This window comes from Arvicola amphibius, chromosome 1 (assembly GCF_903992535.2).
Source record: "Arvicola amphibius chromosome 1, mArvAmp1.2, whole genome shotgun sequence".
NCBI classification, from domain to species: Eukaryota; Metazoa; Chordata; class Mammalia; order Rodentia; family Cricetidae; genus Arvicola; species Arvicola amphibius.
The window spans coordinates 174509703-174536237 of NC_052047.1; the positions used below are offsets into that span (position 1 = coordinate 174509703).

The following is a 26535-nucleotide window of genomic DNA, read 5'->3' on the forward strand; positions in this document are numbered from 1 at the left end:
TTCCTGTCCACCCCCCCCCCCGTACCTTCTCTCACTCTTGCCCAGAGGCTGTAGAGGCTTTAACCTTACCCCAGCTGGGTCTTCTGGGCCAGCCACTTACAGATCTCCAACTCACCCTGTTTGTTGATGGAAGTTCCCTTATAGATAAATCATGAAACTGACAGGCAGCATATGCAGTTGTCACTTCTATGACAAAGTCGAAGTGACCCGCCTGCCAATGGGAACCTCCTCACAAAAGGCTGACTCAGTTGCCTTGACTAGGGCACTCCAATAGCCTAATTTCTACACTAATTCTAAATATGCCTTCTTTTTTTTTTTTTTTTTTTTTTGGTTTTTCGAGACAGGGTTTCCCTGTAGTTTCTGGAGCCTGTCCTGAAACTAGCTCTTGTAGACCAGGCTGGTCTCAAACTCAGAGATCTGCCTGCCTCTGCCTCCTGAGTGCTGGGATTAAAGGTGTGTGCCACCACCGCCTTGCCTAAATATGCCTTCTTAAGAGCCCATACTCATTCCGCACTCTGGAAGGAAAGGTGCTTCCTTACTACCAAGGGTACTCCCATAGTTAATGGACCCCTTATAGCCAAACTTTTGGAGATCCTCCAGCTCCCTGCAGAAATAGCCATTATTCACTGTTGGGGACACCAATCCTCTAAGGACCCAGTAGCCTTAGGTAATTCCAAGGCTGACTCTGGCCTGGGGGCTGGCCTTCAGCTCCTCAGACTCCACAGAACATATTTTGTTCTTAACTCCCTCCTATCAGCCCTGTTACCAACCTAAAAAAGAGGGATGAGCTTATAAAATGGGGGATCACAAAGGATGGGTGGTTCTAGTTAAATAACCATATGATCCTTCCTCAAGACCAGCCATTGTCAATCATTTCAGACATCCACCAGACCTTACACATGGGCCCAAAGCTTTATTCTGCTTCTTGGAGCCTCTTTTTGACCCCATGAATCTCTGAGATTCTATTTTACAGGTTCACTCCTCTGCCTGACATGTGCCCAGGCCAATCCACAAGGGGCTCTCTACATAGGACTGTCTCTACACCAGCTTTGTGAACACCAACCAAGCGAAGATTGGCAAGTTGATTTCACTCATATGCCTACTCATAAAAAAAAAACAAACCTCTGTTATCTTTTAACACTTGTGGACACTTTTACAGAATGGATAGAAGTGTTTCCAGCCTCCAGGGAAACAGCAGATGTGGTGGCTCAGGTTCTCCTGGACCACATCATTCTTCGGTTTGGTATTCCATGAACCATCCAGATGGACAATGGGCCAGCCTTCAATTTCAGGGTCATGGAGCTTGTGTCAGAAGCTCTCAATATCTCCTGGAAGTTCCATACTCCCTACCACTCACAATCCTCAGGTGGAGAGGGGCAATGGACTCATCAAACAACAACTAACCAAGCTTTCCATTGAACTCAGGTTATCTTGGCCCTCCCTTCTCCCCATTGCCCTTTTCCCTCATATGGATCACTTATTGGCAGTCACACAATTAGGTCTGCGCTTGTCTAGGATTCTTTTGTGTGTCATAGAGGAGATTCAAAGTTATGACTATGGTCCTTTACCTATTGTAACAATTGCTTTAGAATGAAAGCAGACAGAAGCTATAGGAGTCCCGTTGAAAATACAAATGGGAGGCTCTATAGCCCAGAATTTCATTTTCCATTTCTGTAGGTTACTTGAGTGTATGTTCACTGGTATTGATTATTGATATTCTTTTTGCTGGATATTTGTTTTTTAAGCCCAACACCTTTAAAAATGAATTCATGAATATATTCATTCAGTCTGTTTATAAATGTTCCTTTGCCTGCATGTCTTGTAAATATTGTCAAACAGATTTCTTTTTATAATTAATTCAGTTATAGGATGTACTCAAGAACTAAAAATATATCTACCATAGATCATCCTGTACCAAGGTTTCCAAGTCAACCTATCGCAGACATAGTTACACATCAATTATTACTGTAGCACTATTCGTAGGAATTAAGTTACAAAATCAATGCTGATACCCAACAACAGGAAAACTGATAAAGGAAATGTGGTATATAAACACAATAGAATACTGTAGTCATAGGAAGGATGAAGTTGTATACATTTGCATTAAAATAGATTTAATCAAAAAATCATATTAAATGAATTATCCAGTCCTCAGATACAAATCATATGGGTCCTTGCATCTGTAGTGCCTAGGTTTTATATAGATATGTAAAACTGTGCAAGCACATGAAAGTGTATGACACAAGACATGAAAGTGGAAGTGCAACTATCCAGGGAACAGAGGGGACTGACAGGAGTAGGAGGGGCATAAAGGAGGAGGGCGGGTAGAGGAGATTATGGGGGAGGCAGGCACACATGTTCAGCAGAAATGTGACTGTTCACATTTCAGTGATTCAGTTAGAACTCTATATAACTCTATCTTTATATTGATTACCATAAAGTTCCTCAGGAGACCAGAGTCATATTTAAGGTTTTAAATAAAAATCTGTCTTGATAAGTCATCAGTGCCCCACCTAAAAGCCAAAGAAAGCTGTATTGTTTATGGTACAGCATGCTCAGACAATGAGGATATGAGAAGAAAGATTTTAACAAGTGAAAAATCTCGTGGTCAACAGTACAGGAACTGTTTTGGAACAATGTTCACCTTGAGAGCTTATGTACTGGTTTGACGTAGGCAAATGGCAGAGTTCACTTCAAGTGCAGCCACTGCACATTTTATAAAAGGGCATCCAAAGAACACAGTCACCCAACTGTTTATAATAAGTGGAAAAAAGGAATGGAATATATTTCATCTGGAGTTCAGAAAGCCTAAAGAAGCTGTATTTGACAGTGAGTATGAGACCCTGAAATTATAAATGTCATTGATTTTAATTAGCAATTTAGATGGTAATAGGTGGAGTTTATATTTATCTTAGGTAAAGCATAACTTAACTTGAAATTTATAACTTTGATTACATTGCTAAAATTGTTTTCACTAAAAAATACATTTTCTCACTTTTCCCACTTGTTTGGGGTCTGGATATTTGGGAAATTAAGGAAAACTAAGAAGGAACAGAAGCCAACACACAATATGCTTGTGATGATGCAGGAGTCTATCTCTCCCACAGTAACTTGAATAGAAAAATGGGTGATTATTAAAATAGTATCAAGAGACAGGCACTGTGATCAGAGCCTCTGCAGGCAAGGGGATTTGAGCCTATATTCAATGTTTACTAATAGCATTTGTGCATTTGTGAAGATGATTTCAGAATACTAGTAGAATTCTTGCAACAGTGGCAATTACTGAGAAGGCCATGATGACAGTGTGCATTGTGAAATAGACACAGGACTTCCGAGCTCACAAGCTACAGTCCAGATGACTGCTCACTATGTTCTGTGTCACCGTGCTGGCCTATCTTCCTTCTATCTTTCCTCCTAGCCTTTCTTGCTTGTCACATTGGAAGGAGATCTGTATTAGCATACTCAGTAGACTTTCATCAAAATGAGAAATACTCATTACGAAACTATGTCATTTAGTGTTTTCTGTGAGCTTTTCCAAAAAGACTGGGTTATTTCATGAAAACCTTGCTGGAAAAGAAAGAGAGAGAGAAATGGCTTTCATGAGAAGTGAGTCAATTGTTGCAGGAGCTCCTTCCACTCCTTCAGCCAATAGCCGCAGAGATACCAGCCCATTGGTGCTAGGTCTCTCTCTTTAAAAATGCAGCCACTTCCCTCCACTCACACTCTGGCTTCCGGTTCCGCTTCCGGTGACTAGGCTCCCTTCCTGATTGCACAGAGGGCTGTTGTCTGGGAGGGTGATTCCAAACTGGTGTGGGATTGTTTGTGACTTATGCCTTCAGTCAATAATCTTTCATTTCTTCCAAGTTATTCTTTGAGAGGGAAAGAGGCACTGATCAGACTCTTATTAGGTGATTAGGCTAACTTTCAATTTGAAGGGTTACAGGTGGACTAATGTGCATCCAGTAAGCTGAGCTAACACTGTGACATAAATTACAGCATGCTAACTATGCTTTCCCAGCAGATTTAAAATGCAGTTGCTACTGCAAACAATGTGCATCCTCCTTACACTGGAGAAGACATTTTGCTTCCTTAAACCAAAAACCAGGAATCCTGAAGCCAATATGAATGTTGTAAGTTCCTATTGTCCATGACAAAAATACTTTGCCACTATTAGCTTCACTCATTCTTTTCAAACTACCACATTTATTATATTTTGAATGTTTTCTTTATATAGATTATATTACTCTAAACCAAAAAGAAATTCTGTTTTGAGAATCATAGCAATAGCCAACTAAGTCACTTATGAAACTCGGTACTTTGAAATATTTTTTTTCTAGAGCGAGGTGATTTCCTACTGGGGTTATCCAAGTGAAGAGTATGAGGTTGTGACTGAAGATGGTTACATCCTCTCAATTAACCGAATTCCATTTGGGAAAAATGACTTCAGTAATTCAGGTAAGATTTGAGCGAGAGGAACATGTACTGAGCTAAATACAATCTATCCAGGGCTCCTTAATGCTGCTTGTAAATTTAGTGACTCAAAAGCTCCCGAGTCTCTTATATAAAGAGGTCCTGAGTGACACCTGGCTTCAGTTCACCAATATTGTAGGAAAGGTGAGTACAATCTGCCTAGAATTTAGCTTTCTGTAATGAAGACACAGTCAGTGCATTCAGACACCCTGATTCTGTAGGTTAATGTGGTTGGAAAGAGTAAGTTCTCCCTAGACTAATGTATTTGAATCCTTGCTAGTCAGTTACTGACATTATTTGGGGCACTTTAGGTAGTGCAGCTTTGCTGGAGGAAGTGTATAGAGAAGTGCATAGTATGGGGCAGGCTTGAGATGAAATGTATCAAGACTCTGAGCTCTCTCTCTCTGCTCATGCTTGTGTTGGAAGATGTGAGCTTTTAACTTTTTATTCCTAGGGCCATTCCTGCTGCTTGCTGCACTACCTGCATGCCATGAGGGACACTTTTTCCTCTGGAAACATAAACCTAAATAAACACTTCCCTCTATAAGTTACCTTGCTCATGGTATTTTATCAAAGCAGCAGAAAAATAACTAATACAGGTGCTTTACGTATTGGGTTAAAATCATCATTACTGTTTCTGCGGACAGAGGAAAGCTGTTCTACTCTGGGTCTAGGTCTTGGTTCTCAGACTGACTATACAAATACTGGACAAGTTCAAGGTTCCCCGCCCCCCTTAGTAATCTGCTTGGTAAGTTTTTCATCTAGAATACTCCCCTTACTAATCTCTTTAGTAAATTTTGGGTCTAGAGTATTCCCTTTAGTAATCTGCTTAGTAATGTTTTGGGTCTAGAATATTCCTACTTACATATATTTCTCATTGATACTAAAGTATCATTAGATAAAAACTCCTTATCAGAAAAGAATATAAGTGTGAAATTCTAGAAATAAAATATATTCAGTAAGTGTATTTCTGTAAGAGTAAATGGAGCAGAAGAAGGCCATAAGATCTTACAACCGACACAACTCTTTTGTCATGAAGAATATGGAATAGTGTTTATTAACATGACATGAAGTGTAATAAAGTCTTAACTCACCCCTTTGGGTTACAAGTCAATTAACTTCAGCTGTACAATGAAGATTTCAAAGTTCCATTGAAAAGCATCTTCTGGGACTGAGAGTAGGCAACCAGAAGGTAATGAGATTTATACGAGCAAATTAAAATTATCTACATGTGGAAATGTCATAGTTCACCCACAGTTGAACACCTAAAATAATGGTGGTGGTAACAATAATATCATTAGGAACTTGAAGATGGCTCACTCATTAGTTAAGAGCACTGACCATTTTTCCAGATACAATTCTGAGTACCTACAAGGCAGATCACAACTAATTGTAACTGTCTCTGTAGAGGATCCAACACCCTCTTCTGTCCTCCATGGGCACCTGGTAAAAATGTGGTATATAGGCATATATACAACCTAAATGCCAATACACATAAATTTAATAAAGCTACTACAACTAATAATAATAGTAATAATATTACTATCACTACTACTACAAATAGAAATAGCAATACTTTCCATTTTTTTTCTTTCAGCTCCAAAGCCAGTAGTTTACTTGCAACATGGATACATATTAACATCTGGCAGCTGGGTTGCCAACCTTCCCAACAACAGTCTGGGCTTCCTGCTGGCAGATGCTGGTTATGATGTGTGGATGGGAAATAGTAGAGGCAATATCTATGCCAGGAAACATGTGTACATGGACCCTAATTCTAAGGAATTCTGGGCATTCAGGTAGGAAGAGATGCTTTGTGGAGTGTGTTATTCCCAACAGCTGTGCTTATTTATTAGTTTACTTTTATTTATGTATGTGAAGCGCCTTTGGAAGCCACTGGTTGATCAAATATCTCATTTAAGTGATCGCCATCATATTTTTGGAGACAGGGTCTCTCAGTGAACCTGGAGTGTCCCAACTCAGTGGACTGCTTGGCCAGCAAGCTCCAAGGAGTCTCCTTTATCTACCTCCCAAATGCAGGGATTTCGCACTGCTACCACTGGATCAACTTTTATTGTTACCTGGGTTCTGGATATTAAGGTCATGTGTTTGCATGAAAGACATTGTACTAACTGGAAAATTCCCTCAGCTGAATGTGTTAAAGATTTTTGAAGTTAACATAAATTCCTTGAACTAGAATGGAAACTTCCTTAACATGTCTAATTGTCAAGTATGTGTTTTGACTTATTTGTAATAACTTATGTATGACTTTTATTTTACCTATTAATATAAAGTAAAAGTAAAATATGCAATTTATTGACTAGACCCTTGCCACTCACTTATCTATTTCTTTGCCCATCTACACACTGCTTAAAAAATCTTCATACAACTTTGTGAATACAAACAATATGTGTAATCTCATTATCCAAAACTTGATTTTACTCTAGTGAAAAAACGTCTTATTTTTAAGGAGAAACAGGGGCAAAGCAAAATGAAGATGGTTAAATTCTTCCATTAATTAGAAAATGTAGTTGAACTGATTCCTGATATATCAGTCCTTCAATATCCAGATCTTTAGTGGCATATTTACAGCATTCTGTGAAAATTAAAACAGTTTATGCTTCTTATTTATATTATGGAAATATTGGATGTTGTAATGTCATAGAATTTTTAGTGTGGAACAAAAATGCTCTGAAATTTAGCTGAAAATTTATCTGGCTATGGCCATAGCAAGTTTTCTCAGCTCCATGCAGTCTTCAGAATTGTAGGAACACAACAGATATTTTGAGGGCACTGAATGAACTGGCAGTCTCAAGCAGGGACATAGGTAGTATCTGATCAATGTTCTCTTAGTACCCAGAACTCACTCCCTGGGACTCCTGAGGTCATAATTAAAACACACTGTAAATTCTATTACTCATAAATAATTAAGGGTTTTTTGTCTGCTTTTAATGCAGTCATGACCAAATAATAAAATACGATCTTCCAGCCACCATTGATTTCATCCTTCAGAAAACGGGACAGAAGCAATTGTACTATGTGGGCCACTCCCAGGGCACTCTTATCGGTATGTTGAGTAAAATCTGACCATATTATGTTTTGGATAAATAAAGAAATTCTTTTAAAAATAATTTCATTGTTAGAAATATCAATTACAAACTTGTCAAATGACACAAGAAATTCGGAGCAGGAGAGAACTCTGGTCTCTTACTTTACTTTCTTTCAGCATTTGGAGCATTTTCAGCCAATCAACAACTGGCCCAAAAAATCAAACTCTACTTTGCGTTGGCTCCGGTTTGTACCGGCAAATACATAACAAGTTCTCTGCGGCTGTTTGCATCCATCCCACCAACAATGTTCAAGGTTTGGTTCTCTTGACTGTATTTCAAGAAGTAGCATCGACATGGTTTTCAGAATGAGGAAGTGTAGAGTTAACCGAGAGAAGAGAGACACTGGTGCTCTTGTTCTGATTGCTCTGATTTTTGAAACTGGCCACAGCCCAACCCGCTCTGTAGCTGGGGATGCATCTTGTAAGGTGCTGAATTGTCAACCAGGTTTTTTTTCTTACCCATCTTCCCTCCTTGTCTTTTGAAATCATAATTAATGCTTCCTATCATATGCAAATGTGTTATCTGTATTTTACCAACTTCACCATCGTCACCTTTAATTCTTCTAACTCTGTTTTTAATAGAATGGATATGTTTTTTTTTTCTTTTTCTTTCACCATGGTCTTACCACTGCTTACTCTAATAACTGTGTTCTGTTCTTGAAGACATTATTTTAATTAGATGGCTCATGACATAATCTATAGTGGGGGGGGATGTGATAACAAAAGATAAGTAAAGTCATTGGAAATTTTACATCTAAAGCAGCAACAATGGCCTTTTTCTACCAAAGTTGCTTTTGGTCATGGTCTTTATCATAGCAAAAGAAAAGAAACTAAGACAATGATGTGTGTGTGTGTGTGTGTATGTGTGTGTGTGTGTGTGTGTGTTTGTCTATTAGCGTGTGTGCTCATGCACAAATATCCATTTGCCACAGATCACTTAGGAATGTAAGGGACTACTTGGGAGTGTGATTTCTTTATTAAGGTGTAATCTTAATAGTTTTAATTTGCATTTGTTAACTGATTATATATTTTGATTTTTTTATCTATCAATCATCTAGTCTTCATAGTCTGAAAATTCTCTTTTTTTGTTAGTTCATTTATTTATCAGGTTCTTTGTAGGTTTTTCATTTATTAAGTTTTTGTAAGGTCTTTTTATCTACAAGTTTTTCTTTACTTTCTTGATTAGATTTATTCCTATGTAATTAAATATTTTGGAGCTAGTATGAATGGGATTTCTTTCAAACCAATTTTCTTTTCACTGTGTTCACCACTGGCGAATAGGAATACTGATAACTGTGTTTATTGATATTGTTTCTTGCTACTTTTCTGAAAACGTTTATTAGTCCCAAGAGTGTTATGGTTGAGTTTTCAGGGTCTCTCATATACAAAATTGTACTATCTGTAATTATGTATAATTTGACTTAATCTTAATATTCCTTTAAATATAATATATATGCTTATATCATATCCCTATTATTTATTTCCTTTATCTTTATTGATTTATTAAGAATTGAATAATTACATGAAAGTAGGCAACATTGATTCATTCCTGATTTTATGGCAATGTGAGTTCTTTCCATTTGGTACAATAGTTGCTGTGGTTTGTGATAGATATTGAGTTATGTTCCTTCTAATGTTATTTCTTGCGTGATTTTGTCCTGGTAATCCATTGAATACTGGGTGTTTTTGAAGAGTCTTCAGCCAATTTATTCCACCCTACTTGTAGCCACTTGTATCCAAAGAAGGATTGATAGTCAGGTCTTGTTTCTCAAACTGATGAAGAAACTGGAGAGAGAAGAAAATGATAATCTAACCAGGTCTCACCATACATCACCCTCAGTGAGAGTCAGCATTTCCATAAACACAATAGGAATTGTTGCATGCATTTGAAAAGTCCCAAAGATATCATGAATTGACTCTGACAATTTTAAGGAACTCTCACTAAAATTCCCAAAGAATTGATTTGAGGTAGAAGTCACATAACTGACAAATTTAGGAAATTTCTTTTGTATTTTTGGAAAGAATTTGGTTTCTCTACCATTTGTATCCATGTACAGATGTTTCTTATCATTCAAATACATTCTATTTCAAATTCCTATATTTATGCTATTTTTCTTAATTAACAAACCATATATATTCATGATAAATTATTTTCTCATTTCCTTAAAATTCAGTCTTGCATACCAAATCACTCATCTCAACAAGAAAATGTCAGGTACCATGGGTATTCATTCTAATCACTTAATCTACACGTTAATCCTTTTAATATTTTTTAATATTTAATTTTAGAGGCTGTTCCATTTATTAATGCAATTAATTTATACATTCATATCTGAATGTATCCATTACCATTGTTGTTTTCAATGTTTGTTGACAAATTTGTAAACGCATGTCACCATCACAAATATACAGAATTAATTCATCAATCTAGGAAATTAATTACACTCAAAAATATTATTTTCTGGTTGAATTGGTAAAGTATTTTTAATGCATGCTATTTTATTGGAAAACTTTTCTCAATCATGTATAAAAAGGTATCATAGTAAACGAAATGATGAAATGATTCATCAATATTTTACAAGATCACTTTTCGATCCCTTCTTTTCTTGCTTGTTCTTTGGATAGACAGTCTCCTTCTAACAGCTGGTCTTCACTTATGTCGTTTTCAGATACTGTTTGGTGAAAAGGACTTTTTGTCCCCCTCACAAGCCGACTATATTGGTCAGTTTATCTGCCAGAATAAACCAGTTGGAACCATTTGTAATAATATATTTACATTATTTTTTGGATACAATCCAAAAAATTTAAATGAGGTATGATTTTGGTTTTAAGTTATTTTTTGTTTGCCAATGGCTTAATTATTATTATCTCCAAAGGTAAATAATAAAATCTAGGCAGTTTGTCCACCCAGCATATTATTATCTTAACTTATTTAATATAATTAATGTAAGTCAACATTCACCAAATATACAATGTATGTAATCTAATGTAAAAATACACAGTTTCATAGAATTCATAAATTTCTCTGAATATCACAGGTTTAAGATTTTTTAGTTATATTACCACCTTCATTTTAATAGATTTGGTGTTAATAATCTTATCACTGGTCACTCATTTGTAAGGTTCTTTGGAAAAAATATAATTTTGCTAACTACTTTCTTGCACACAAAAAAATTAGATTTCATTCTGCAGTGAAATTTCCCACTTTCCAAACTGAACAAAGGGTTAAATCACAAAAATAAAAATACTGCTTGTACTGGCTTTTTATAACCCATTTCCTTTAGATGGACATCTTGCTAAGTTTAGGTATAGTATAGAGGGACTTGGTCCTTTCTCAAAGCAATGTGCCTAATCCTCTTGAGGAGTGGATTGGGGGAAAAGTTAGGGGAGAAATGGAGGGAATGTGTACTGGGATTGGTATGCAAAATGAAAAAGATAGTTTTTTAAAAAAATAAAATTAAATTAAATTTAAAAAGAAATAAAAGTGATACTGTCTTGAGAGCTTCCTGTTCCTGAAAATTCTACTTATTTACTAATACACATCATGCTTCCTTTCCCCTAGAGCCGGATGGATGTGTATTTGGGGCAGTGTCCAGCAGGAGCATCAGCTCAAAGTATGCTGCACTATTCCCAGGTATAATTCCCTGTGCTTCCTTCTTTGATCTTTTGCGCTTTGAAACACGACTTCTTTACTAGTATCTGTGTGCTTTGCTAGTCAATGAATTCCATCTTTTTTTAAGATTTATTTATTTTTAAGTGTACAATGTTCTACCTGCATGCCAGAAGAGGGCACCAGATCTCAGTAAAGATAGTTGTGGTTTCTGGGAATTGAACTCAGGACTTCTGGAAGAGCAACCAGTGCTCTCAACTTCTGAGCCATCTCTCCAGCCCCCACATTCCATCTTTTTAAAGTATTAACTAATACATTCTCCAATGCCAATGGATATTTGAGGGAACATAAGTATGAGTGAGCTGTATTATTTCATCTTTAAGTCCTCAGAAGTTATATTTCTGTTCAAAAATGAAATCATCTCAACTGATTAAGTGTTAAATTAGCACCAATGCTTACAAACTCCAGCAATGATGAAAGATAGGTATTTCAGAGCCCATTATGTGACTTTATAAATTGATAAATGTTTTGTACTTGCTTAGTCAAAAACAAACAAAAAATATTTGCACTAATGGTAGGATTATGTTGTGTACATTTTTAGTAAAATATTTAACCTGAAATTATCATAGTAAATAAATTATCCAGTCCTCAGATATAAATCACATAAATCCTTGCTTCTATAGCTCCTAGATTTAATACAGAGATACATTGTTTTATTTTAATTTCAGAACAATATTTAGAGGGTTCCTCAATCTTACTATTTCCACTTTAGCAAATGTTTTTTATTACATATATCTGAAGATTAGACTGCTGTTGTAGTCTTTATTCTTTATTCTTTATTCTTCTTAAATCAGTAAAATTAACAATTACATTAACAATGAGTCAACACAAATCTGTGTTGTTATTTCTTATGTCTTCTCTCTTAGATAAAATTGAAAAGTTTTTTGTGCAGAGGAAAGTCTACTGAATGAAAATTTTAGCCACACATCACAGTGTTGAATGAAATGCTAATTTTATGAGTTTCAAATATTGTTTGATGCCGGTTGTATTATAGACCACCAAAGCAATCTTTATTCTGTTAGAAATGAACATTAAATATATATTATTTTTCAAGTAAGGTATAATTAATTGGACACTAATTCATAACATTTTGTTTTGAAGTTATTTGTAAGTTGAAATTGATTTGCAACAATATAAAAACATAATATTATCAAGACTTGTCTTTAAAATAAGAACAACATTTGTTTGTCAGGAAATTATAATTATAGCTATTTTACATCATTTTTCAGATATTTTCTTAGGAGACAGCATAACAAGTTAAACAGTTCAAAATTATTAAAATATGTGGAAAGTTTTCTTTCCACAATGTTATCATTTCAATCTTTTTATTCTTGTGAGAAACAGAACCTGTTGGAAAAAATTTTGTAGATAATTTGCTGTTAGCACCTGGAATTGGGGCAACAGTAGTCGTATTCTGGAACACATTGAATTTTCACCCAACAGTTATGTTATCAAAAGAGACAGTAAGCATATAGTAATTTCTGATTCTATTTTTTTAAACAATGATATGTTTTATCCTTTTAAGATTATTAATAAAGGTACATTTCAAGCTTATGACTGGGGAAGTCCACATCTAAACATGCAACACTACAATCAAGTAAGTTTCTTTTATTCAAGTGCATTCACTCTTCCCTGTGGGAAAGAAAAGATCTAACCAAATACTCAGTTTCAAAAGATGGAGGAATAGCCTTACATTTCCCGGGACTCGAGGGAGAGAACCTGGGATGCGCTGACGATGACGCAGTAACGAGCTCTCTGGTCCAGCTCTGCACACGGCGCATCCCTGTGAACCAAGTCATTTGAATCTCACAGCTCTGCGAACCGCCAGACATCACTGCTCCCATAATCTCATGCATAAAGAAACTAAGACCTGGAGAGCTTTAAGTTTTGAAAAATCACTCAGTTTATCTGAGTTAAGGCATGATGAATAATCTGTTTCTTTTTTTATTAAAAATTTCCGTCTTCCCTCCTCCTCTCCTTTCCCTCCCCTCCCTTCCACCCATACCCCCACTCCCACCCTCTCCAGGCCAAAGATCCGTCAGGGTTCCCTTCACTATGTTAAGTCCAAGGTCCTCCCAACTCTCCCCAGGTCCAGGAAGGTGAGCAAGCAAACTGACAAGGCTCACAGTGAGCCCGGTCACACAGTAGAGTCCAAGCCCATTGCCGTTGTCCTTTGTTTCTCAGTCATCCTCCACCGTCAGCCACATTCAGAGAGTCCGGTTTGGTCGCATGTTCCATCAGTCCCTTTCCAACTGAATTTGGTGATCTCCCGTTAGTTCTGTCCCACCGTCTCAGTGGGTGAACGCACCCCTCACGGTCCTGACTTCCTTGCTCATGATCTCCCTCCTTTTGCTCCTCATCAGGACCTTGGGAGCTCAGTCTGGTGCTCCAATGTGGGGCTCTGTCTCTATCTCCATCCATCACCAGGTGAAGGTTCTATGGTGATATGCAAGATATTCATGAGTATGGCAATAGGATCTGGCCATTTCTGGCTCCCTCTCCTCAGCTGCCCAAGGAACTAGCTGGGGGCATCTTCCTGGACACCTGGGAACCCCTCTAGAGTCAAGTCTCTGCCAAGCCTAGAATGGCTCCCTTAATTAAGATATATATTTCCCTGTTCCCACATCCACCCTTCCTATATCAGAACCATCCCATTCCCCAAGCTCTCCCCATCCTCCACTTCACACTTTTCTCTCCCCATTACCCCTTATCCCCATCCCACCCCACCCCCAAGTTCCCGATGGAAATGGAAAACACCATCCTGAGTGAGGTAACCCAGGCCCAAAAAGATGAACATGGGATGTACTCACTCATAATTGGTTTCTAGCCATAAATAAAGGACATCGAGCCTATAATTTGTGATCTTAGAGCAGCTAAATAAGAAAGTGAATCCAAAGAAAAACATATAGTTATCCTCCTGGATATTGGAAGTAGACAATAATCTGTTTCTGAATGAAAATAAAAGCTGAAATTTCATAAATAAGCTTATTGTTTAATCAGGTATCACTCTTTTATCATTTCATTGGATAGAATTTTCACGTGTTATCCTTTCTCATTTTCCTTCAGACCACACCTCCATTTTACAAGGTGGAGAACATGAAGGTCCCAACTTTCATGTGGAGTGGTGGACAGGATACTTTGGCAGACCCAAAAGATGTTGCAAATTTAGAACCTAATATCTCCAACCTCGTTTACCATAAGAGGATTCCTGAGTACAATCATATTGATTTTTTAGTAGGCTTAGATGCTGTTCATCAAGTTTTCAGTGAAATTTTATCATTCATCAATGAAGATCAATCACATTAAATCTTTTATGGTTTCTTTTGTGGTTTCTTTTTTGTTGCTCATTTGTTTGTAGGGATTTTTTGAAGATCCCTTCCTTTTCTCTGTATAAGCAATGTCTCAGTTGTCCCTTTATTCTTATTTACTTTTGATTTGCAAATCACTGAATCATTTTTCTAAAAGTAGAAGCATTAATAAAATGTTAACTTCATCACAAATGCTGTCTGATTCATGGAATTAGAAATTACTCCACTGACAAAAGAAATCATTTCGGTGTGGGCCTGCCTTTCATATGTAAAAAGATATTCCTGAAATAAAGCACGTCTTAATACATCTGTGTGTGTCTAATCCTAAAAGGGGGTTTAACAGTGTGTTTCACATTTTGAAAAGTAAGTATTACAGGGACTTATCACCCAGGACTCTAGCTAATTTATCTCAGGAATTTACTGAATTTTTACCTGGTGGTGCTAAAAACACCTTGTTGCAGTAGGACCAACAAAGAAATAAGACAAGCTGTGAAGGCTCAGTACTATTAGAAATCTTTACCATTCATCCTAAAACACTAAAACACAAGAGGTAAATTAATATAGGATTTTTTCCATTCTACATTTTAATAAGTATCCCATCACCTTGCTTAATGTGTTTACTTATGGAATCCTATCCATCAGTTTTATAAATGGGAGTGTTGAAGGAAGCGGCGGGGCTGCGTCCCGCCACCCGGCCGCAGGCTAGCTTTACACCCGAAATAATTACACGGAAACTGTATTCTTTTAAAACACTGCCTGGCCCATAGTTTCAGCCTCTTATTGGCTAATTCTCATATCTTGCTTTAACCCATATTTAGTAATTTATATAGCACCACGAGGGGTGCCTTACCAGGAGAGATCTTAACCTGCGTCCATCTCGGAGAGGAGAAGCATGGAGACTGCCTATGGCGACTGCCTGAAGCGTCTCCCCAACTCTACTTCCTTGTTCCCACAATTCTGTTCTGTCTACTCCACCTACCTAATTTTCTGTCTCTTAAAGGGCCAAGGCAGTTTTCTTTATTAATTAACCAATGAAAGAAACATAGACAGATAGCTCTCCTCCATCATGGGAGAAATAAAAAGTGGAGGAAATAGCAGAGAAAAGAAAAGAATGAAACAAGTACAAACACAGAACGTGGCGTGATGGCTAAAACCAGAACGAATATATATAATGCCTCACACATGAGAGATTGATTAACTAATTTTTATAAAATCTAAGACGACCTACATCAGTTCCTAGGTGCACTACATCAAAACTACCCACCTCTCAAACAAAATTCAAAAAGAAAAACTTGAAAAAAAAAAAGAATACAGTTTTACCTATTTAATAAATACAAAAGAATTCTTGAGGTATATTCTCTGTTACCAAACAATAGGAAGTCCTAAATTTAAGATACACTTCCTTATCTCATGTAATGTCTGTCTATAACCAATAGACATGAAGAAACCTCCAAGATCAAACAGAGAATGATTATGGGCTCCCAGTACACTGTGCCACTTGATTTTGTGCCTATTATTTTTAACCTCTACACAATGTAAGTTATAGGAAGAACTGCTTTCAGTATCAACTGCAGATCTAGGGAAGATATTGGAAATCTTAATTTCACAAAGTTTATGTGAAGGAAACACTTATAATATGAAAATTCTAGTGGGATGGACAGAGCTATCTAGTGGAGCTATCACCTTAGTAGAAGTTTCATCATACATTATTCTAATCATCTCTGTGATCAGAGTCCAGAAACACCTTCCTGGGCACCAGGGATCTAGTCTGTAGAATTTTTAGTGCTTAGTTCTAACATCTGATCAAGCTCCAGACTACTGATGGCTATTAATATTCACCATTTATGTAGTTATTCAGAAGCAGGCATCTTGTAGATAGGGTCAATGCTTGAAAAATAAATTAACCATAATTTGTTTGGTCAAAAAATGACATAATTTTGTACAAAATGACATGTTCCCTACCTTTCAGAGAACTCAAAGTCCCAGAATAATATGAATTGCTCCCCTCAGTTTGAACAATTGTAATTATTCCTAAAGTGTTCCTGGAGACACACAGAGAATTAGAGAATGACCCCCGGTGCTTACATGGCATCACTGGAGGGGTCTATTGGAGACCTAACGCTAGTAGAGATGAATGACTAGTAAGCAGCGGGGAACCTAGGGGAAATAAAATGGTGAAAGGAAACACTAAATGTTCCCTTGTTTGGATTTCTGTATGGGGAATTTATAGTGAAGCAGATAACAAGGGTCCAGTGAATTCCAGTAGCTAAACAGAAACAATTAATAAACTTAATTTTAATGAGTCTATGAAGTTCTGTTTGTATCGTGTGTTCAAAGAACAAAGATGCAATGAGGGAGAGATGACTCAGAGTATACACTGCTCATGTAGGCGACCCCAGTTCAGGGTCACATGGTTGCACCTTAATAATAAAGGAAATCATTGGACTGTATCTATATGAAAGGATTATCATAGTCTGCAAATCTCCCTCTAGTGGTAATATAGGGAATCAGAAGGATAAAAACTCCTTATGGGAGGGCTATTGTTTTAGAACCCTAGCAAAATATAGCAACACACACACACACACACACACACACACACACACACAAAGATGTTCAGTTTTAGGAATGACAGTAGGTGTCAAAGTCATTTAGCAAAAAGAAATCACTAAATGTAATGGAAAATTGGACATAAAGCCAGGAGGAAGTGGAGGTGGCAACTGCAGTTACCAGATTCTGGTTTGAATGATTAGAAACAAAGAGCCATTTACAGAGGTTCTTGCCCTAGATAATCAAGATTGAGGTTAAAGGGAAAATTCATCATGTAACATTTAGTTTGGAAAATAGTGAGCAGTCAATTTGTGCTCTAGAAAAAGCTGGTCAAATCTAGGTAGAATTAAGGTGTCAGGTTTGTACAAGAGAAATCAATTCTGAAGTCATTAATGTAAGAATCATATGTGAAGTCATGAATGAAGTGTAATACTAATGGAGACATTCTCAAGTTAAAAGACATCCTCCTACTTCTCCTTCAGCAGCTTGACGTTCATGAGATATTAGCAGAAGGTATTGCAAAAACACAAACAACTATCAATCACCCAAAGTCAATTGGCCAAACCCAGCCTTATTTACACATAAGAAGACAGAATGGTTGGTGAAAAATCACACAGATCTGTTTGGCAAGTCTGTTATATTTACTAATAACATCTTATTGTAATGTTAACCAAATATGTTTTAAAACTAACTCATTGATGATTAATTTCAATAAAACTAGGATGTACCACTTAAAATAATTGATTTTAGCAAAATCAATCAAGGGACAGAATATGACTAGACATTGCAGAACGAATAGTGAATCAAGCATTTCACCAATGAATGAAGACAACATGTGCTGAGCTGCAAGGAAGTACTTAGGACACATGTCTCAATCTCTTTGAATCATTTATGCCTGGAGCTTAAGAGATGAGTTTCATCTGAAAAGCAATGATATGATTGACTCTGAGGTACTCAGCTACCAGGTATATAAATATTTTGTACTTAGCTTTGCAATTTAATCCCATAGCCATGATCTCTTTAGTTATCCGCATTTATGCATGGTATAACACATATATCTAGGATAATCTCTGTTCCTTCTATACACTATATTTAAAATAAGAATCATTTAAACATCCATGAAGATAAATTCAATTTTTACATACCTCAAATAAAGCCCAGTTTATGACCCAGAGAAAGTTGTGTAAATGAAAGTTTCCATTCTTGTTCCCCAGTCATTGCTCTCTCTGGGAAACCAGAATCTATTTACATTACCTCTGATCTTGTTCAACAAACACAAAAACTAGGAAACACCCTATGCAGTATTCTGATAAATAGATTCTTGGGGTGCAAGCATTGTCATTGCTGATCAATGGAAAGATTTCTTTTATTTTCCTTTTCTTTCCTTTCCTGACATGGTTTCATTCTGCTTTATTCTTTCATAATGGTTTGCTTAGGTAGTGTATCTTCAATTCTGATGAATCCAGTGTTCTCACAACACAGAACCATAGGAAAATCTAATGACCCAGATAATCAATGATATATGAGAGCACTAATTTGGAAATATTTGTAGTGTTATCTTGTGGGAACTATCCCTATGTTCTTCTTCTTTTTCTATGGACAATGCAAAAAGAAATCTGTAAATGTATGATAGTACATTTGGGAAGAAGAAGCAAAGATGAAACATGAGGGGGGAAGATCACAACAAACAGAGGTGAGGAGACTAAGAAGAAGGTGGTAAGATGGGAGAGCATAGATCCCAGCCCCATCTATCCCAGCCCCATCTATCCCAGCCCGCAGGCCTGAGAGTTGTATTGGTCTGGACTCCAAATCCCAGGATGCCAGGTCCTAACCCCCCCCCCCAGGGAGGGTTAAGGCAGTAGCCCCTCCCCCACTCCCTCAAGCCCACACTACCCAACCCCTCCCTTGGTTCAAGATCAACTTCCACCTTCCCCATCTTTCCCTCTCCCTTTCCCTCCTACATCTTCTTCCTACCCTGGACCCCCTCTGCGCACCGGGCCAGCCCCTCCTTCTCCTCCCCATGTTCCCTTTTCTCTTCCAGATCTTTCTCAGATAGAAAAGCTTCTAAGTCCCTCTTCTACTAATCTTTCTGCTTACCCATTTTATTTCTCAGCCATCACCAGATAATAGGAAGGAGTTAAGAAAGGCTGAGGAGGGCCCCCAAAACTCTATACGGGAATTGGTGAAAATGGCTTTTAAAGCTTTTAATGCCTGAGAGGAATCAGCTGAGTCTTCCTGACAGACAAATCTTCAACAATCTACAGGCCCAGGCCTTAGCAGCTGCCCTAAGATCGCAGGAAGGGGAACAAGGGAAGCCAACCACAAGGCTCTACCCTGAGAGAGCCCAGCTTCAGTAAACCTCACAGGCAAACTGTTTCAAATGTGGCCTAAATGGTCATGTGGCACTATATTCCACTACGCCTCCTCTGAGGTTATGCCCTATCGACCAGCAACCTGGAAACTGAAAATCACAAAGCTCCCATGCAGGCTTGTCCTCTGTGCCATGCCATGGAGGTCCAGCATCACCATCAGCAAGTGAAACTGTGCCAGCCCTTGAACGTCTCAGTCTTGCAGAGGATTGACGCTGCCCAGACTTGGTTTATCCTGTAACCTTTTCCAAGCCTAAGGTAAAGCTGCAGGTAGCAGATAAGTCCATTACTTTTATTCTCACTTGTGCCTTATGTTCCCCTCACCAATTTCAATTATGGGGGTAGAGAGGATCCATTCCTCCCCACTTAAAACTTTGCCACTGCCCTGCATTCTTGCAGGACAACTTTTTCTCTCATTCTTTCTTGGTGACACCTACTTGCCCCACACCTTTACTGGGTCGAGATATCCTTAGCCACTTCCCAAAGCTTTGTTCTGCTTCTTGGAGCCCCTTTTAACCCCACCCATCTCCGAGATCGTATTTTACAGGTTCACTCCTCCTACCAGATGTGTGCCCAGGGCAACCTACAAGGGGCTCTCCATATATGTCTGTTTCTACACCAGCTTCGTGGACACCAACCAGGCAAAAAATGCAGGTTAATTTCACCCATATGCCTACTCAAAAAAAAAAAAAAAAAGAAAAAAAAAAACCTCAGTTATATCTTAACACTTGTGGACACTTTTACAGGATGGATAGAAGCATTTCCGGCCTCCAGGGAAACAGCAGATGTGGTGGCTCAGGTACTCCAGGACCACATCATTCCTAGGTTTGGTGTCCCACGAACCATCCAGATGGACTCATCAAACAACAGCTAACCAAGCTCTCCAATGAATTCAGGTTATCTTGGCCCTCCCTTCTTCCCCATGGCCCTGACTCGCCTCAGGGACACCCCACGTTCCCTACAGGCCTGAGCCCTTTTGAGCTGCTTTATGGCAGGCCCTTCTCCTTAACCATTACCTCCCAGTCCAAACTTCTCAATTGGCGGGGTAGCTACCCTACCTCTCCCTTTTAAGGTTCCTTCTCCGTTCACAAGCTGACAGCTTCTCCTTGCCCCCACACTATTGGACCCCTAATGTCCCTAAACCTGTCCCACTCTTCCCAGGGGACAGAGTACTCCTCAAACAGCTTACTCCTAGGTCTCTTGAATCTCAGTGGACAGAATCTCATGTAGTAATCGTCACCACCCCCTTGGTTGCCGAGCTCTTGGGACACCCATGCTGGTACCATCTCTCCAGGCTCAAGTGGGTGCCTACTCAAGACACTTGGTCTGTCCATTAGACAGGACCTTCCACCCTCTAGTTTTCCAGGATGTCACAATGAAAGGCCTACCTGCTCCTCATTCTGGCACACTCATCTTTAGTGATAACATTTTTTTCCCAGACACCTGCCTTCTCATCTTCCCCAATGAACAGATGCCTGACATCTCCAGGATGACACTACATGAAATGCCTCTCCAGCCACACCTCTCACTGAGCATAGACCCAACAACACCTAGCTCTCCCCTTCCCCATGCTGCCCTATACCCACAGGAAGTAGCCAGACTTGAGTCAATGCCCCTTTTTTCTAGAGAGCCCAAATGGTTGATTATCATTTCAATTTTCTATCATCTCTATATCCAAAGAGTCTGGAATGTTAAGTTGGGAGCATAGACCCTAGCCCCATCTATTCCAGCCTCCAGGGCTGAGAGTTGTATTGGTCTGGAGTCCAAATCCCAGGGGTCAGGACCACTCCCACAGAGTAATTAAAGGAACTCCCAAAAGAGGAACACATGGTCCCTTTTCCTTCCTCCTGGTAGTCGTGTTCACCCCAGTTCAACCTCGGGACCACCTGAGAGTGCAGAAATCCCATTAAACCTGGATATTTCTTAATTTGGCTTTTTTTATTTGGCTTGATTGGGATTTTGCATTGGTAGAGAGCTCACGTTAGGAAAACTTCCTAACAGAAAGGATTGTTAAATATGTTTTGTATGGCAAACAAAAATAAATAAAGAAGTTATACAAGTTATACAGGAACAGATAAAACAGTATTGTTGTCAAAAAGGAAGCTATAAGCAACCATAAACATCTGCAATATGAATGAATTTTCATGATTCTGATTCATGAGCTGCACCAGGGCACTGCTGACATCACTTCTTCATCAGGCAGCAGTCATTCGCTACAAAGCATACACATCCGTCTTCTCTTCTAATAATATGCCATGGTGGGAGGGGCCCTTGGTTATGTGTCAGAATGGCTAATTTACAAGGTAACACTCATGCCTTAGGAGGAGTTTAGTAAAAGTTTGTTGCTTGACCTGGTCCTGATTACAGAGAAGTGCTATGGCCAAATAATGATCTTTGGAGTGGTCCAGGTGTAAGTTTCACGCATTTCCAAAGTGGACTGTCTGAGATGTAGCTTCTCAGCCAGTGTGATGCTCTGTAAGCCCTTACTCATCATGCCCCATTCAGAAATTGCTTTGCTGAGCCTCGGTGAGTACAGAACAATTCTATAACTAACATCGGTGTTTAATGAATCTAAATACAAATTTTCACCTTCATCCTATGAAAGATAGCAATATAAAATAAACATTCACTTTGTGACACTTTTTAATTACACTTTAAATCCCAATACTAGGACATAAGGAATGAAAGAGTGATGGCTCCAAAAAACAAAAAATAAATCCATTCAAAGAATAACAAACCCTTCATGCCACTGTCTTTTGAAAAATCTTTTTTGGGGGGTGGAAAAATTATTTGTTTGTATGCTGTGGAAGCACATTCTGCTCCTTCAGACAATAGCCTTTAAGACACCCACTTGGGCATGGTCTCTTACGCTATTTATACCCATGTAAATCACGCCCAGCCTCTTTTCTGGCTGCAGGAATTGTTTGCTGTTACCTGTTCCAGCAGAGGATTGTGATCTGCGAGTCTACCCCTAAATAAATAACCCTCTATTATTCTCAATTCTGAGCTAATATGTGATTTCTTTTAAGTGCCCTTCTTCACTTGGATCCCAACATGGGGCATGAATCCACAACCCTGGGATTAAGAGTTCCATGCTCTATTGACTATCTTTTGGGGGAAGGTTGCTTGTTTGTCCCAGCTTCCCAGCTACAAAATAATCACTCAGAAAACCATATTATTTGCAATATTGTTTGGCCAATAGCTTAAGAGTATTTCTGACTAACCTCATATCCTAAACTAACCCATCCCTATTATTCTGTATATTGCCATGTGGCTGTGGCTTACCAGCTAAAGTTCCCGGCATCTGTCTCAGGGGGCTTTTCTCTGACACCACTCTCTCCCAGCATTCAGTTTCCTCTTCCTTGCTTACCTAAGTTATGTCCTGCAAAGTAGTTTCTTTATTCATTAATGGTAATCACAGCATACAAAGGGAAATCCCACATCATTTGTACACATTTTTCATTTCCCACTGAAAATCTTATCCTGACGTAAAAGCAATGCCTATGACCAACTATCAGAAAAAACACAAACAAACACAAACAAACAAAAAACAACAACAAAGCTTTCAAGATGGCTGAGAAATTGCTAACTTCTCTGCTGTCCATCACGAACTCCTATCAGTCTCACTTTGGATCTTTTAGATTAGGAGCCCCATGATACGATGCACCCTGGACCCCTTGACAGGATGTTCTTCTCCTAGGTTAGTGCCTCCTCCTGTGAATCCTGAAACTCCTTTACAGAGAGTTCTAAGAAGCTTTCCTAGATGGCTAGGTAAGCTGTAATTCCTGGAAAAGTTCAGAGGAAGTAGATGATTTCTGTTACTCTTTTCAGACTCCATGCTCTCTATTCTTATATATATATTTCAAACTCATCACAAACACAATTATTCTACCTGCACATGATGTATGACCAGTTAATAAACTTTTCTCCAGTAATAATTTACAAGCCCTACTATATTTGGTAGAAATATATAAGTAGTTAAAGGAAAATATATAAAAATTTATTTAGATAAATGTATCTAATATAAATACCTAAAGACTTATCTTTTTCTAATAATCCACATACTGGTTTATAAAATTAAAAAAAAAACTTAGGATACATACGTACACTGAGAAAGAAAAATAGAGTTCCAAGCCAGCTTGGCTGCCTACTTGTAGAGTTCAGTATACTGGTGTGTTTTTGTGTGACACTACTCCTGGTGAGACATGAACAAAAGTCACCACAGATAGAAAACAAATAACAGACCAAAATAAGGATATCGCAACAGTCCAACTTGGTGAATGGATGAGATTTTATTAGGGTTGCTCACAGAAGCATAAATAACACAGAGACAGCTGCATCATCAACTTCCACAGCTAACAAACCAGGAGTGCACTGCACAACCTGCAGGCAGCTCCACGGGTTAAAAGTTCCTCTTAGGGAGCTCAGTTGGTCAGAGCTTCAGGCAGCTCAGCTGATTTCTGCCTCTTCCAACATGACTCAGTTTGCCTGAAGGAGTTTCCCGGAAGTCCTATGGTTTATAAAAACTTGAGAAGTGAGGGACTTAATGAATCTTATCAGTTTCAGGGATGTTCTGAAGTTTTGAGTTGTATACTTCCTGTGCACAATGAGTTTCCCTGCAGGACAGAATGATTTACCTCCTTTGAAAACAATCTGTATCCTGATAAATGTCTTGTTTACTGTTTTATTGTTGTAAGAGACACTATGATCTTTTACTCCACAACCTCTCCATCATAAGCTGTCAACAGTGGTTTTGGTCTTGGCTGTTCTTAGTTATAAGATGGAATCTCAGACTTATTTTGATTTGCATTTTTCTAATGGCTAAAGATGTTGAACATTTCCTTAAGTGTCTTTCAGCCATTTAGATTCCTCTGTGGAGAGTTTTTTTTTTTTTTTTTTTTTTTTTTTTTTTTTTTTTTTTTTTTTTTTTTGGTCTGTACTCCATTTTTTTATTGGATTATTTGTTCTTTTGATGACCAATTTTTTGAATTCTATGTATACTTTGGAGATCAGCCCTCTGTCTGATGTGGGGTTAGTGAAGATCTTTTCTCATTCTGTAAATTATCGTTTTGTCTTGTTGACTGTGTCCTCTGCTTTACAGAAGCTTTTCAGTTTCAGGAGGTCCCATTTATTGATTGTTTCTCTGAGTGTCTGTGCTACTGGAGTTGTATTTAGGAAGTGGTCTTCTGTGGCAATGTGTTGAAGTGTAATTCCCACTTTCTCCTATGAGATTCAGTGCGGTTGGCTTTATATTGCAGTCTTCGATCCTTTGGACTTGAGTTTTTTGCATGGTGATAGATATGGATCTATTTTCATTCTTCTTCATGTTGATATCTAGTTATGCCAGCACCACTTGTTAAATATGCTTTCTTTTTTCCACTTGATATCTTTTGTTCCTTTGTCAAAAATCTGGTGTTCAAAGATATGTGGATTGATATCCGGGTCTTCTATTCAATTCCATTGGTCCTCCTGTCTGTTTTTATGCCAATACCAGGTGGTTTTTAGTACTGTAGCTCTGCACTGCTGGTGGGAGTGCAAGCTGGCATAGTGCCTTTGGATATCAGTATGGCAATTTCTAAGAAAATTAGGAAAGAAACTTCCTCAAGACCCAGCAATACCACTTTTGGGTATATACCCAGAAAATGTTCAATCATACCACAAGGACATATACTCAACTATGTTCATAGCAGCATTGTTTGTCATAGCCAGAAACTGGAAACAACCTAAATGGCCCTTGACTAAGACTGGAGAAGGAAAATGTGGTACATTTACATAATGGAGTACTATACAGCAGAAAAAATACGGACATCTTGAAATTTGCAGGCAAATGGATGGATCTAGAAAACATCGTATTGAGTGAGGTAACCTGGACCCAGAAAGACAAATATCATATGTACTCACTCATAAGTGACTTTTAACCATAAAGCAAAGGAAACCAGCCTATAATTTACAATCCCAAAGAACCTAGACAACAATGTGGATGCAAAGAGAGACATGCATGGATGAATCTAATCTAATCTAAATGGGAAGTAGAAAAGGACAAGATCTTCTGAGTAAATTGAAGCATGAGGACCATGGGAGAGGGAGGAAACAGAGGGATGAGGAAGGGAGGGGAGCAGAATAAAATGTATAGCTCATAAAATCAATAAAAAAGAGACACTATGATCATGGCAACTTATAAAAGAAAGCATTTAATTGAGGGCTTGCTTGCAGTTTTAGAGATTAGTCCATTATCTTCAGGAAACATGGCAGCATGAAGAAGACTGGGTTCTGGAGAAGTAGCTCAGTACCACATCCTGATCTGCGGGTAGCAGGAAGAGAGAATAAGCCTGGCATAGGCTTTTGAAAAAGCAAGCCCACCCCCTAGTGACGCACATTCTCTAACAAAGAAAAGCATTCCTACTCTAACAAGGCCACACCTATTAACTCTTATAATCCTTTCAACAGTTCCAATCCCTAGTAACTAATCACTCAAATATATGAGCCAGTGAGTCCATTCTTACTCAAACTACCACATTCCACTTTCTGAACTTCATAGACCTATAGCCATATCATAATACAAAAATGCTTTCAGTCCAATTTTAAAAGTCCCTTTATGCTATCATAGTCTCAACACTGTAGAAAAGTCCAAATTGAAAGCCTCAGAAACTCAAATGAATCACTTAACTTTAAACTCTGGCAAAATCAAAAGCAGATCCCATACTTTCAACATACAATGGAGCAGAATTTACATTGCCACTCCAGAAGTGGGAAAAGGGTAAATAAAGTGAGGAAATACTGAACCAAAGTAAGACATAAAAACAGCAGAGCAAACCACCAAATTCTGTATCCCATGTCTAATGCCAAGTGGTTCTTCAGAGCTCCTGCTCCTTCCTGCTTTGTTAACTGTTCCACGTTCTTTCTCCTGGCTGGTTCCACATCTGGTCTACAGCAATGCATCTCCAACATCTTGAGCCTCCAACCAAACCCAGGCTTTGCCTTCACAGAACACAACAGCCTCTCTGATCCCCATGCAGGTTCACTCCTGACACATGCCTGGCCTCAGCTTTCCTTAGTGTCAGAAAG

General features: G+C 38.3%; 1 protein-coding gene across 1 annotated transcript in view; it reads left to right on the top strand.

Annotated features, from left to right (window-relative positions):
• The first annotated feature begins 4028 nt into the window (after positions 1-4028).
• The window catches only part of LOC119806195 (tear acid lipase-like protein), a 32326-nt gene continuing 9819 nt past the window's right edge, over positions 4029-26535 (top strand). The window contains exons 1-4 of the mRNA XM_038317794.1: positions 4029-4130; positions 4338-4455; positions 6068-6266; positions 7425-7534. Coding sequence (XP_038173722.1) covers positions 4029-4130; positions 4338-4455; positions 6068-6266; positions 7425-7534 — 529 coding nt within the window. The remainder of the gene's footprint in view (positions 4131-4337; positions 4456-6067; positions 6267-7424; positions 7535-26535) is intronic.